This window comes from Schistocerca cancellata, chromosome 2, assembly GCF_023864275.1.
Source record: "Schistocerca cancellata isolate TAMUIC-IGC-003103 chromosome 2, iqSchCanc2.1, whole genome shotgun sequence".
In the NCBI taxonomy this organism is placed as follows: domain Eukaryota; kingdom Metazoa; phylum Arthropoda; class Insecta; order Orthoptera; family Acrididae; genus Schistocerca; species Schistocerca cancellata.
In genome coordinates, this window is record NC_064627.1 from 1,095,659,396 (window position 1) to 1,095,675,116 (window position 15,721).

The 15,721-nt window shown below is 43.8% G+C and overlaps 1 protein-coding gene across 1 annotated transcript in view; it reads right to left on the reverse strand.

Moving 5' to 3' along the window:
- LOC126161246 (juvenile hormone acid O-methyltransferase-like) overlaps positions 1-15,721 on the reverse strand; it is a 116,438-nt gene that overhangs the window by 2,226 nt on the left and 98,491 nt on the right. The window contains exon 5 of the mRNA XM_049916986.1: positions 1,605-1,752. Coding sequence (XP_049772943.1) covers positions 1,605-1,752 — 148 coding nt within the window. The remainder of the gene's footprint in view (positions 1-1,604; positions 1,753-15,721) is intronic.

Consider the following 15,721-nt stretch of genomic DNA (forward strand, 5'->3'; position numbering starts at 1 on the left):
TTGTATTTAATGATGTTTTGGAAATTTGGAAATTTGCGGTAAGGTCTTAGGGGACCAAACTGCTGAGGTCATCGGCCGGTCTGTGTGGCCGAGCGGTTCTAGGCGCTTCAGTCTGGAGCCGTGCGACCACTACGGTCGCAGGTTCGAATCCTGCCTCGGGCATGGATGTGTGTGATGTCCTTAGGTTAGTTAGGTTTAAGTAGTTCTAAGTTCTAGTGGACTGATGACCTCAGATGTTAAGTCCCATAGTGCTCAGAGCCATTTGAACCATTTGCTGAGGTCATCGGTCCCTAAGCTTACACACTACTTGTTGTTGTTGTGGTCCTCAGTCCTGAGACTGGTTTGATGCAGCTCTCCAGGCACACACTACTTAATCTAATTTAAACTAACTTATGTCCGCTCCCAGTAGCTGAGTGGTCAGTGCGACAGAATGTCAATCCTAAGGGCCCGGGTTCGATTCCTGGCTGGGTCGGAGATTTGCTCCGCTCAGGGACTGGGTGTTGTGTGGCGTCAAATCGAAGACTTGCACCCGGCGAACGGTCTACCCGACGGGAGGCCCTAGTCACACGACATTTACATTAAACTAACTTATGCTAAGGAGGATACAAACACCCATGCCAGAGGGAGGACTGGAACTCCGACGGGGGAAGCCGCGCGGAACGTGACAAGACGCCCAAGACCGCGCGGCTACCCCACGCGGTTAATGATGTTTTAATTTCATTCGTGGCAAGTCATTGTTGCGGAGTTGATAGAGGATGTAAAATCAGTCATATTACAAACTCCAATCTGTGAACATAATTGGCCAGAGTTAGTTGACATAAACGCTTTCTGAGTGTCGTACCGCGTCAGGACTGTGGACGTCACCAGTTACCATAATTCTTGGTAGAGGTTCGGCGAATCCCCAATCAGGAGAGCCAAGAACTCATGCTAGATTCTCAGTGCGCCAGGTTGCAATTAGCTGTCCGTACTGGTTAGGTGTAAGCCAGATGTGCTAATTTCCGTTAATCCCCTCCTCTTATTGGTTAAACAGCAATGCTCCACAGAGCCTATCTCAGTGCAGGTGCTTTTTGATTACCGCACTATGGGAGGCGGCGTTATTGTATGCATGCCGTCACCCCAGCCCACAGCAGTAGTGTCGAAATGTCGACAAGGAATATCCACACCAATTGCAGTGTCCTGTACAAACCTGATGGCGGACATGAAGTGAACGCTTCACGCACCATTACAACCGGGTAGACAAAACAGTGGGCGTCCTCTTCTGTGGTCGCACTGCGTAACGCAGTACTTCCATATCGCTATGTGGTTCAAATGGTTCTGAGCACTATGGAACTTAACATCTGAGGTCATCAGTCCCCTAGACTTAGAACTACTTAAACCTAACTAACCTAAGGACATCACACACATCCATGCCCGAGGCAGGATTCGAACCTGCGACCGTAGCAGCAGCGCGGTTCCGGAGTGAAGCGCCTAGAACCGCTCGGTCACATCGGCCGGCCCATGTCGCTATGTGACAATTGATAGTAAAAAGTAGAGTTCCCATGTCCACCATGAAGAGGAAACGCTGAAGAGTGATCAAGGCCCAAAACTTGGGCCCACAGACTCACCTCTTATCTGCTCCTCTGAAGCGAAGGCGAGCGCCTCAGGCCTCACGGAACAGTACAACACTTCGAAGCCCTCGCTCTGGAGCAGCTCTTGGAAATCTTTGGCAGCGTCCTGTGAGCGACAGTAAGGAGACACGAAGTTCCGCCAGTCCTGCGGAGAACAGTGCATCTACGTTGTGATATAATTCTGTAGACTTCTGCTTTTGTCAATCTAATTGTCATTTCAGGCACTCGATCTACATACACAGAAGTCATGGGATACCTCCTAATATCGTGTCGGATCTCCTTTTGCCGGCATAGTGCAGCAGCTCGAGGTGGCATGTGTGATGTGTGTGAAATCTTGTGAGACTTAACTGCTAAGGTCATCAGTCCCTAAGCTTACACACTACTTAACCTAAATTATCCTAAGGACAAACACATACACCCATATTTCAACATTTTAAACATGGCTGAAACAGCAACTGCTGAAATTCTTCACGGTAAATGATGACAGCCAAAACAGTTGCAGGGTAAAGATTTATTAAAATTCTTAAGCAAGGTTTCGGTATATATAAATATACCTTCATCAGAAGTAAAATATCCTGAACAGGAAGACACTTTCATTAGCAAATACTTAGCGTCAGAAATGGGATAGGAAAAAAAAACACTGTACATTAAGTAACCGTAATATTACCATAGTATTACAGGCACAAAAACCTTTAGTCACTTACTAAAATTACATCTTGCAATGGAGATTAATAAAATAATTGTGCCAAAGGCGTCGTCAGTAGTTAAGACATCTCCATTTATACAACATGATTATGGACACAGGGTCAATGCAAACACAGTTTATCATCAGTACTTCGCCTATGAACCATCGTGACGAGAGTGTGAAAGCCCTAGCGCAGATGGTTTCGCCGAGAGAGGGCACTTCTGGTATGTGCCAGACACTCGCGCACATTAAAATTCATGGATACATAAACATGCGCATCAAAATTATTAAAAGTTGTGCTAATTAAAACTTTCTGTCTTAATAAATATAATATATCAGAACCATTTAAAAACATCTATGTAAAATACAAAATATGAAACCAATTTTCATGAAGCGAGTCAGGGTTACAAACTGGACCTGCTCGAAGAATTTGAGATTTTCAAACATCGGTCTCGAGAAGATGGTTTTGTTCTCAATGAACAGGTGCAGCTTAGAAACAAATTTTTTTTAGACAGTTTCAAACCCCTCCTTGCTTGATTGTAATATAGTCTGGCCGACCAGAGGTTAGTTTTCTTGCCTGTTGACGCCGGTGAAATGCGCTTTTCCTGTCTTGTTCGTATTTTACGTATTTTTGATGTTTGCTGTTTGTGATTTTTGATGGTTATATGTTGTTAATTGACTGTTCTGTTTTTATTCACAACGACAGATGGTTTTGTTTTATTTTAACATTTTGGTTGTTTTCGCTAGTATGTATTTTACCGTTTTACGCTACGCGAGATTCTCGCGCATAACACTAGTGCCCTCTCTCGTTAGATGTGATCCGTAGCGCAAGCTTCATCTGCTCGGCACTAGGACACAGGTAAATTGGTTTCATATTTTGTATTTTACATAGATGTTTTTAAATGGTTCTGATACATTTTATTTATTAAAACAGAAGGTTTGAATTGGCACAACTTTTAATAATTTTTAAGCGCATGAGTATGCATCCATGGATTTTAATGTGCGCGAGTGTCTGGCACATACCACAAGTGCCCCCTCTCGGCGAAACCACCTGCGCTAGGGCTTTCACACTCTCGTCACGCTAGTGAAGATTTTGTCCTAACTACTGACGACGCCTTTGGCACAATTATTTTATTAATCTCCACTGCAAGATGTAATTTTAGTAAGTGACTAAAAGTTTTTGTGTCTGTAATACTCTTGTAATTTTACGGTTACTTAAGCTATAGTGTTTTTTTTTCCTATCCCGGTTCACGTGTACCGTCGCCGTCATCCATGTTATGTGCGCCGTGTCCACAAGTGTTAGTGTTTTTTCTCGTCCAGCGTGAACGGCTTCATGTTTATTGTTTTTCGTATCTACATTTTTTGCCCGCCGTTTTTATTGTACAGGGTGATTCAAAAAGAGTACCACATCTTTAAAAATGTGTATTTAATGAAAGAAACATAATATAACCTTCTGTTATACATCATTACAAAGAGTATTTAAAAAGGTTTTTTTTTCACTCAAAAACAAGTTCAGAGATGTTCAATATGGCCCCCTCCAGACACTCGAGCAATATCAACCCGGTACTCCAACTCGTTCCACACTCTCTGTAGCATATCAGGCGTAACAGTTTGGATAGCTGCTGTTATTTCTCGTTTCAAATCATCAATGGCGGCTGGGAGAGGTGGCCGAAACACCATATCCTTAACATACCCCCATAAGAAAAAATCACAGGGGGTAAGATCAGGGCTTCTTGGAGGCCAGTGATGAAGTGCTCTGTCACGGGCTGCCTGGTGGCCGATCCATCGCCTCGGGTAGTTGACGTTCAGGTACGTTTAATACACCACCTATCAGGAGGTTTAACACCATACTTCGTTCGAAATGCACGCTGAACAACTGTCGTCGATTCACTTCTGCCGTACTCAATAACACAAAAAGCTTTCTGTTGAGCGGTCGCCATCTTAGCATCAACTGACGCTGACGCCTAGTCAACAGCGCATCAAGCGAACAAATGCACAACTAAATGAAACTTTATAGCTCCCTTAATTCGCCGACAGATAGTGCTTAGCTCTGCCTTTTGTCGTTGCAGAGTTTTAAATTCCTAAAGTTGTGGTATTCTTTTTGAATCAACCTGTATTATCTGTGCCACCTATACGTTCTGTTATTGTAACACTCAAGGCTGAAGAGCGTCGTAATGTGCTGCTGCCAGCCCGCCTAGTATGAGGTGCTTAAAATTACAGTAAAGAAAAAAAAAGGAAAAAGAAAAAAATTCCTGTCCCATTTGCGACGCTAAGTTTTTGCTAATGAAAGTGTCTTTCTGTTCAGGATATTTTACTTCTGATGAAGGTATATTTATACAGGGTGTTACAAAAAGGTACGGCCAAACTTTCAGGAAACATTCCTCACACACAAAGAAAGAAAATATGTTATGTGGACATGTGTCCGGAAACGCTTACTTTCCATGTTAGAGCTCATTTTATTACTTCTCTTCAAATCACATTAATCATGGAATGGAAACACACAGAAACAGAACGTACCAGCGTGACTTCAAACACTTTGTTACAGGAAATGTTCAAAATGTCCTCCGTTAGCGAAGATACATGCATCCACCCTTCGTCGCATGGAATCCCTGAAGCGCTGATGCAGCCCTGGAGAATGGCGTATTGTATCACAGCCGTCCACAATACGAGCACGAAGAGTCTCTACATTTGGTACCGGGGTTGCGTAGACAAGAGCTTTCAAATGCCCCCATAAATGAAAGTCAAGAGGGTTGAGGTCAGGAGAGCGTGGAGGCCATGGAACTGATCCGCCTCTACCAGTCCATTGGTCACCGAATCTGTTGTTGAGAAGCGTACGAACACTTCGACTGAAATGTGCAGGAGCTCCATCGTGGGTGAACCACATGTTGCGTCGTACTCGTAAAGGCACATGTTCTAGCAGCACAGGTAGAGTATCCAATGAAATGATCCCCACTCGAACCCTACCATCAGCTCTTACCACCAGAAATCGGGACTCACCTGAGCAGGCCACGGTTTCCCAGTCGTCTAGGGTCGAGCCGATGTGGTCACGAGCCCAGGAGAGCCGCTGCAGGCGATGTCGTGCTGTTAGCAAAGGCACTCGCGTCGGTCGTCTGCTGCCATAGCCCATTAACGACCATTTTCGCGACTCTGTCCTAACGGATATGTTCGTCGTACGTCCTACATTCATTCCTGTGGTTATTTCGAGCAGTGTCGCTTGTCTGTTGACACTGATAACTCTCCGCAAACGCCGGCAGCTGCGTTCTCCGACTGAGGTAATGCCTGAAACTACGTATTCTCGGCACACTCTTGACACTGTGGATCTCGGAATACGGAATTCCTTAACCATTTCCGAAATGGAATGTCCCATGCGTCTAGCTCCATCTGCCATTCCGCGATCAGAGTCTGTTAATTTCCGTAATGTGGCCATAATCCCGTCGGGAAGGTTTACACGTTAATCAAGTGAGTACAAGTAACAGTTCCGCTTTTTTTTTCTTTATTGTAATTTCATTCCCCTGCCGCATATGGGCAGGGGAGGGCTGTCAGCAGCACAATCCGCCGCTCTTCAGCCGAGTACACGACAACTAAAACAAGAATAAAATAATACATACATAAGGAGATAAAAAGGGGAACATAAAACACAGAAAAGGGGAGGAAATGGAGGTAAAAATACACTGACATGGAGACGTTCATTGGGGACAGTTAAAAAAGTCACCAGAAAGTTAAAAAACACAGTTGGCGATTCTTAAAACACAGAGAAGACACTGGATGCGCATGCACAAGTTAAAAGTTGGCCACAGTATTAAAAACACTCCGAAACAACACACTTAAAACCCACTTGGAGCACACACGACGAAGAATAAAACTACCAGGTGGGACCTGCCCAGGGAAAGGTCAGAGAGGATGGAAAAGGAGTGGAGAGCAAGGGGCAAAAGGGGAAGCGGCGGAATGAAGAGAGGAGGGGCATCAGTGGGTACACGAAGAGGCAGGAGACACATGGGGCGGGAGATGAAGAGGGAAGACAGGGCAGGAGGGACTGCAGAGACACTGAAAGGAGGCACAAGAGATGGAGGGGGAGTAGGAGGGGAAATCCGCTCACAAGGAGGGAGGGGGGAGAGGGAGCCCTGAGGAGGAGGCAGGAAGAGGGGGTTAGAGTTGGTAGGAAGGGTAGATGTCAGGGCGAAACTCATCATCCGGGAGGGGTAGACGGTGGAAGTTGTGTTGGGAAAGGAGATGGAGGGTGTGGAGATGGAGAGAGGGAGGGACACAACGGTAAAGGCGCGGCAACTGGTTGGGAGTGGAGAGGAAGGGAGACACCAGGGGGTGAGGGGGATCAAGGCGGCGGACAATGTATAGTGTGCGGATGTGTTCAAGGAAAAGGAGAAGGTGGGGGAAGGGGATGAGGTCATAGAGGATGCGCGTGGGGGACGGAAGGCGGATGCGGAAGGCGAGGCGGAGTGCATGGCGTTCGAGGATTTGGAGGGCTTTATAGAACCTGGGAGGGGCGGAAATCCAAGCGATGCTGGCATAACAAAGGATGGGGCGGATCATGGATTTGTAGGTGTGAAGGATGGTGAAAGGATGCAGACCCCACGTCCGGCCGGACAGGAGTTTCAGGAGGCGGAAGCGGTTGTGAGCTTTGTTGTGGATGGTAAGGAGATGGGGAGTCCAGGTGAGGTGGGGGTCGAGTGTGAGGCCAAGGTATTTGAGGGTAGGAGTGAGGTGGATAGGACGGCCGTAAATGGTGAGGTAGAAATCATGGAGGCGGAAGGAGCGGGTGGTGCGGCCTATGATGATCGCCTGGGTTTTGGAGGGATTAACACGGAGGAACCACTGGTTGCACCAAGCGGTGAATTGGTCAAGGTGGGTTTGGAGGGTTAACAGTTCCGCCAACACACTGCCGTTTTATACCTTGTGTACGCGATACTACCGCCATCTGTATATCTGCATATCGCTATCCCATGACTCTTTTTCACCTCAGTGTCTAATTTGCTGTTTCAGACGGAAAGCCCTTTTTTCATTATAATCTAAATTTTGGAGTAATGAAAGTTAATCGTGGTGTTACACACCAGATTCGTTCAGGTCCAATATTAAAACGTTCCAAGTTATCAGACTCTTCCATAGCAGATGTTTTATTTACATTTATTTTATCAGCTGTTATCGTGTTAATGTCGTCCGCGGCTAGCTTGCAGCAAATGTTTTTTATGGTGGTTTTGCTGCATCTTCTATCTCCTTGGTTGGTTCGATTGTTCCCTCGTTATTTGAACAGAGAGTTGGAGGCTATTTGGGTACATGCACGTAACCGTTGGAGAGACTTGGATTGCAGCACCTGTAGCCACGACGTTATTTCTAGTTGGTCTTGAGAGCTAAGCTGTGGTACGGTGGCTCTGTCCTTCCGGGTTCTTCAGGCATGGATGACAATTATTGTGATTATTATACTGTTCTCGCGTCCTGGTTGAAATCCAAGTAATGCGTTTACTTTACTGTCAAGTTATGAACAGTGTTGTGACCTGAAGTTGACAGTGTTATGTTATCTTTTAAATCAGTAGCTATTGTGAGTAAGAAATGCCGCTAATTCGGTCCTTCTTTACTGTATAAGTGCCTTTGACTATGTTTTATGTGTGTGGTTTGGTTGTGGTAACAAATTTATCTTTCAGGTACTTCTTTCCAAATATTCTGCTGTGTTTAATGTACTGTAAAGACCACATTGATGACTGATGTTTTAAAAAACGTACAGAGCAGCCATTTGACAGTGGGACTAGTATCTTTGTGTTAGTATTTGAAGCCAGGCTCTATGTAAACTTTTTTTAAATTTGTTATCCTGTTGTAAGTGAGTCAGCTGTAATTATTACTTTGCTATACACGTTCTGTGTACTGTGCGGACTGTTAGTTACAGAAATTTGCTATTTGGTTCCAAGTTGTCATTACGTTTTTTGAAGTCTCTGATTGAACTGAGTGTCTTTTATCACTGTAAATCGACTATTATAGGTAAATATCATTTTGAAAAGGCTGTGCGCCTGTGATTAACTTTATATCGTATTTGCGTACTCAGGCTTTAAATTTTAAGAGTTATTCATTAATTGAACTTATGTTGTTACTGCTGTGTTCTTTTTTAAATATATTCACCGTACTGAACTTCATCACAACGTCATTTACAAGGCTTAATAATTTATATTACAGTTTCACGCTCATACTAGCTTGGTCAGGTGCAAACATTGTAACTGAATTACGTCAAAATTCCGTATGCACAGTTACGTTTGCTCAACTCAGCGTTTCACTTGTCTGTCAAGTGAATCTTTCTTTGTGTAGTTGTTATCTAAATCCTTTGAAAATAATTGAGTTTTGACACCTTCTATTTTCCTGACCTATAGTCAGTGAGTAAAATTTGTGGTTACAGCTTGGTTTCATGTAGATCACCTTCAGACTGTTAAGCTGTTATTTCTTGCAGCATGATGTCATCAGAAATTGCAATTTGAAGTACAGAGCGTGTGTTATTAATTCTGTGAAAATGAAATGGAAGTTTTCGTTTTTTAATACTGAAGTTTGAATTTCTGTGAAACAAATTATTTTAAGCTAAATTCGTAACGTAATTTCGGCCCAGCACCTTACAGCTTCCTTCCCGCTCCTACCACTCCAGTGCCATTAAAGTTTTTTCTTCTGGATTTCTTTTCAAAAAATACGTCCAACATTAACAACATTTATTATACGTTTCATATGCAGTGACGTAATAGGTTTTGTTGTGACAGCTTCTTTGGGACAGTTTCAGGAGAGCAGTGCTTAACCTACTTTTTGACACTTTCGTAAAAAGTACAATTTTGAAGTAATTGAGGTATCTCAGTTGAAGCACACAGTCGAAATATCTCAATTCAAACAAACAGTTTCATCTGAATAGCTTTAATTAACTAAAACGTCGTTGAAATGCGTTGATAACTATCAAAATACTTTGCCCGAGTAAAGCTGATTCCAGATTTCTGCTCCTGTAATCAGCTGTAATGGTACCTGCAGCTAGGGTTGCCATACGCCACGGATTTGACGGACAGTCCGCGATTTTAGGGTAAATGAAAACGTCCGGGCCGAAAAGGCAAATGTCCACGATATTTGCTGGATTTGAAGTCAACGTCCGGTAATTTCAAAAATTGCTGTCAAAGAAGCATCAATATGTTATCTCTTTGCCTTCACATTATATAAAATCCAAACAGAACAGAACAGCTTTCGAGATATGGAAACAATGGGCAGTCAGGCTCAGGCGTATGCTACATCCTCTTCGATTTGCGAGATTGCGAGTTGTCGATACAGTGGGCGGTCAGTCATCTCTGGCAATGAAGAGTATTATCCTCTTTGATTAGCTTGTTGAATGTTCGCATGGTTTGTTGTGCTTGCGATTTCGTTGTCTTATATTGCATTAAATAGTTGTTATTATTTGCCTGGTGGTTTAATAATGTCGGCTAGACGGAAGGTTAAGTACAGGGAGGAATATACTGAACAGTTTCCAAGTATAAAGCGAGGAAGAACTGAATACGAAGCTTTCTGAAAAATTTGCGGGTGAGTAACATTACGATTATACACAGACCCATTGAAATCGTTGTTTTCCTAGAAAAAGTATTCTATTATACATTTTTCCTCTTCACAGTTCCTACATTTCAATCAGTAATGGAGGTAGACGTGATATTAACGACCACTTGCAATCGAAAAAGCATAAGACGGCAGTGGGTTTATCATCTTCCAAACAGCTTACCAGCTTTTTCAAAACACAGACAGATGGTAATAAAGTAGCTGCAGCAGAAGCTGCATTTGCATTTCACTGTGTCAAGCACCATCATTCATACAACTCAAGTTCTTGCACATCAAAAATCATCTCTCACGTTTTTAGTGACTCGAAAGTTGCAGTAAACTTCTCCAGCGGCAAAACTAAAACAGAAGCCGTCGTTAATAAAGTGATATCACCGTTCATTGAAGACAGAACAAGGAACAGTCTATCGAAGGCCAATTATGTTAATATTAGCACTGATACTTGCAACCACAAGTATTTGAAAATATTTCTTGTTCTTGTGCAGTATTTTGATTATGACGAAGATGTCCAAAGTAGATTGTTAAATTTAAATGAATGTGACAGTGAGGATTCTAGTACAATAACTGAGTGTGTATACAGTGCCATTTTACAACATGGGCTTAGTGATAAGGTATCTGCTTTTGGTGGAGATAACACAAATACTAACTTTGGGGGTGTTGCGAGAAAAGGAGAAAACAATGTGTACAAGAAACTTCAGAAGAAACTGAATAGGGAAATTTTAGGAGTAGGTTGTCCAGCTCATATTTTGAATAATGCAATTCATACTGGTGCAGATGTCCTCTCTTATGATATTGAGAGCATTATCATAAAGATTTTTAATTATTTCTCCATATATACTGTTCGTGTAGCATCACTAAAAGAATTTTCAGAATTTGTTGATGTGACACACAGGTAACAAACAGGTGGCTCACCATATTTCCTGCTATAGAGAGGTTCATCCACATGTTTAAGGCACTTAATTCTTACTTTCTTTCACTTGATACATGTCCTTCCCTTCTCAAGAAATTCTTTTCTGATTCTGTTGGTGAAACGTATCTGCTCTTCTTGTATACACAAATGAATCCTTTCCATAGGGCAGTTAGCAGCATTGAGAGGGAAGACATATCAGTGAATGAGGTAAAACTGGAGCTAGAAAATATACTGCAAATTTTAGGAGAGAGAAAACAGTGTGTTTTCGTTACGTCTAAAGTTAAAGAATTAATGTCTGACCTCACACAATATCAGCAGTCTACATTTCTAGGGGAAGTCTCTCTTTTCTATCAAACTGTTATTAATTACTTGATAAAATGGAGTAGGCCCTTGTCTGATATTAAACATTTTGACTGGATTTTGCTAAAGGCTGTACCTTCATGGGAAAATGTTGAAAAAACATTCAAGTGGATGCATGAAAACACAAGCTGTAAATTGAATGAGTCCCTTCTCTTTGACCAAGTACTGAAATTAAAGTGTGTTGTGGGGGAGATCAAAGATGAAAGTTTTGAGAATATGATGTCACATAAGAAACGGGTGTTCTTCATTCATAATTGCATTTCTACTGAGCAGTATTCAGAGTTGCTGAAAATTGTGGAATTTTATTTCTCCATTCCCAGTCATAACGCCAATGTAGAGAGAGTCTTTTCCCTCATGAATTCTCAGTGGACAGAAGAAAGGAATAGGTTAACAGTAAAATCAGTTAATGCAAAGATGCAAATACAATAAAATATGAAAAATGTAAGTTGCAGTGAATTTCATAAACTGATTGAGAACCAGATTAAGTTCCTTTCATCTATTCAAGGTTCTGAGAAATACGATTGGTATAAGAAAAGCTCAGATGATGACAATAGAACTTCGTGTACTGAATAATGTAATGCATATTCTTATTTTTTGTAATAAATGCTTTCTTAATGAAGCAGTCCTTCCTAAACTCTGGATCACATGCACATTTCCCTTAGCTTATGGGCATGAGGACTCCTTATTCCTCTTATTTCCTTCGATCGGCTACGGTGACCGTAAGTTTTGTCCTGGTTTTGGATTCCGAGATTATGGCAACCCTACCTGCAGCCGCAGCACCATATTCCGGGCGCCACCCGCCATGATCAGCGACCAACACCAGCACAGCACCCTCGTTGGCCAGGTTGGCCGAGTGGTTCTAGGCGCTACAGTCTGGAACAGCGCGACTGCTACGGTCGCAGGTTCGAATCCTGCCTCGGGCATGGATGTGTGTGATGTCCTTAGGTTAGTTAGGTTTATGTAGGTCTAAGTTCTAGGCGACTGATGACCTCAGAAGTTAAGTCCCATAGTGCTCAGAGCCATTTGAACCACTTGAACAGCACCCTCAGCAGCGAGCAACTTCTACGAGGCAACCACCTGTTTTTCGGACACTGACCACCGTTCTACAAGCTTCCGTGGGACGGTAGAATGCGGCCGTCCTACCTCTTCCACGTGACCAACCTCCTGACAGCAGTATTTACACTGAAGCGCCAAAGAAGTTGGTATAGGCATGCGCATTCAGATACAGGGATATGTAAAAAGGCAGAATACGGCGCTGCGGTCAGCAACGCCTATATAACACTGTCTGGCGCAGTTGTTACATCGGTTACTGCTGCTACAATGGCAGGTTATCAAGATTTAAGTGATTCTGAACGTACTGTTACAGTCGGAGCACGAGCGATGGGACACAGCATCTCCTAGGTAGCGATGAAGTGGGGATTTTCCCGTACGACCATTTCACGAGTGTATCGTGAATATCAGGAATCCGGTAAAGCACCGAGCCTCCGACATCGCTGCGGCTGGAATAAGCTCCTGCAAGAACGGGACCAACGACGACTGAAGGGAATCGTTCAACGTGACAGGATTGCAACTCTCTTGCAAATTTCTGCAGATTTCAATGCTGGGCCTCCAACAAGTGTCAGCGTGCCAACCATTCAACGAAACATCATCGATATGGGCTTTTGGAGCCGAAGGCCCGCTCGTGTACTCTCGATGACTTTACAACACAAAGGTTTACGCCTCGCCTGGCGCGTCATCACCATCATAGGACTGTTGATGACTGGGGAACAAGTTGCCTGGACGGACCAATCTGGTTTCAAATGGTATTGAGCGGATGGAGGTGTACGGGTATGGAGACAACCACAAAACCCATGGACCCTTCAGCAGGGGACTGTTAAAGGTGGTGAAGGCTCTGTAATGGTGTGAGGCGTGTGCAGTTGGAGTGAAGTGGGACCACTGATACGTATAGGTACGACTCTGACAGGTGACACGTACGTAAGTATCCTGTCTGATCAGCTGCACCCATTGGTGCCCATTGAGCATTCCGACAGACTTGGGCAATTCCAGCAGGACACTGAGGCACCCAACTCGTCCAGAATTGCTACAGAGTGACTCCAGGAACCCTCTTCTGAGTTTAAAAACCTGCGCCGGCCACCAAACTCCCCAGACATGAACGTTATTGAGCATATCTGGGATGCCTTGCAACGTGCTGTTCAGAAGAGCTCTCCAGCCCCTCGTACTCTTATGGATTTACTGACAGCCCTGCAGAATTCGTGGTTCCACTTCCCTCCAGCAGTACTTCAGACGTTACTCGAGTCCATGCCACGTCGTGTTGCGGTACTCCTGCGTGCTCGCGGGGGTCCTACACGATATTAGGCAGGTGTACCAGTTTCTTTGGCTCTTCAGTGTCTATCTCCAGGGCTATACAGTCAACATAGGACAGCTGTGCTATGTTATGACGCTTACGACCCTGTGTCGATCGCAGTATTGATGACAGTGACTTGTGATGCAGCTGCCAAGACCGTCACCCGGCCCTCGATCCCCGACTGCTGTCTGAATGCGCACGCTCTTGACCGCTCTCCGCCCTGCCCCACCGTAGTGCTACTAGAAGGAATACAGTCGCCTTCCCATTTTCCCGCACTCCGTGGCTTCAGCTAAGGGATACTGGGTCGCCCTACCATCATCTGGTTGCCTTACTGGGACAACGGCAGACATCGCGGCCGGCCTACTACGGACTCGGTTACACGAGATGTCCACAGGGCCCGACGCAGCATCAGTGGGCACTTGGGATGTGCTGAACCTGACAAGGATGGCACAGCTAGGAGAGCTGTGCTGGGAAACCCAGTGGTGGAGACGTGAAAAACCGGTCGAATAAAACCAATACCGGTATTTTAGTACCGAATAACAGGTATTTTCGGTTTTTCTATGGCCTTGGTTATAACTGGATAAAAACCGGTATATCATTTTTTTCATAGCTGTGCTTATAAAATTTTTGGCTTTTTAATAAAACTTTTTTTAAGCGACTAATGTTTATTCGTAAAATTTCCAATGCTATCGGTATGCATGTGACACCGTACTTACCAATATGTTCCAAAACGAAGTGTTTAAAAACGGCATTTTCCGGTGCTCATACTTCATGTTATGTTGGTGACAAAAAGGCAAGATTATGTGTTTTGGATAGCACTTGGGCTAGTGAAAGTTTGTGTACCCAATAAAAGGATCGTCTTAGTATCACAGTACAGGGTCAAAGTATGAATGTTACACACTTCCTGCCCGCATCTCGTGGTCGTGCGGTAGCGTTCTCGCTTCCCACGCCCGGGTTCCCGGGTTCGATTCCCGGCGGGGTCAGGGATTTTCTCTGCCTCATGATGGCTGGGTGTTGTGTGCTGTCCTTAGGTTACTTAGGTTTAAGTAGTTCTAAGTTCTAGGGGACTGATGACCATAGATGTTAAGTCCCATAGTGCTCAGAGCCATTTGAACCATACACACTTCCCCCTCCAAAGACAAATGGAGCAAATCACTTGGTTCCTCTTGCATTTGATGTTGTCTACGGTGGGCTTGACTGACTTGTGCAGGCACCGTTAGTTCACGGGCGGTTCTTCGGAAAACTAGAATATTTTCGCCATCAGCAGCGGATCAAGCGGCAGCCGAGAATTCAAATGTCGCTACGCACAGAAAATGGCTGACTTTTTACGATATTTGGATATTTTTATCCCTTTCCCAGATACAGAGGTTCAAAGCTACCCTACTCGTACACGCAAAACATCCACGAAAATATTATATAGATTGATTGATAACGTCTATACCCACGAAAAACCCGTGATTTCGCTAAACATACTGGTATACCCGTGAATGAATGATAAACAAACCAATGAAGCATTTACGTAAATTCCTGAGAAAAAAAAAACAAAAGTGGCTTTTCACCATTTTTTGCGCCGTCAGCAGTGGACCAAACGCCTTGCCGCGGATTCCAAGTCCGCTAAGCACAGCAAATGGTTGAAATTTTTGCAATATATACCTAAGATTCTGGTCTCGATCAACCTTGTAATTTTTTTAATGTCTTCATGAGTTTCCGAGATAGACAGGTTCAAAATTACTCTGCTTGTGCACGTAAAACAAGCAAGTGAAATGCAGTTTGAGCAGACAACGTAGTTTATGAAGGGACGTAGCTCGAAGAAATACGATGCACAGTGTCTGCGTCTCCTTTATCATCGAAAGGGTTCTGGGAACTGAAGTTTTCAGTACTGAAGCAGATGCCAAATTTTTGTGCACGTAAAATTCGGTCTGAAGTGTAAAATTAGTGTTGCGTTATTTCAGTTTCGCATAAGTAAAGTATCGAAATTTTAATGACTCATTAAATTCTTTTCATATGAGTGGCATGCCCTGCTGTGGCAGGGAAAGGTAAGGAATCACCGGGAAAATGCTCCTATTGGAGCAGAAAAAAGGCGAATATGCTTTTCTTTATTGAAATACCCTGACTTAGTGGGGTTCGAGGTACTTCATTCTACCTTCCTCAGCACCTTTAAAAGTTTCCGCAAAAATACTGCCATCCGATCATATTCGCCTTTTTTATGCTGAGAGAGAAGGAGACGGTGGCAACGGGAAAGAGCCGGA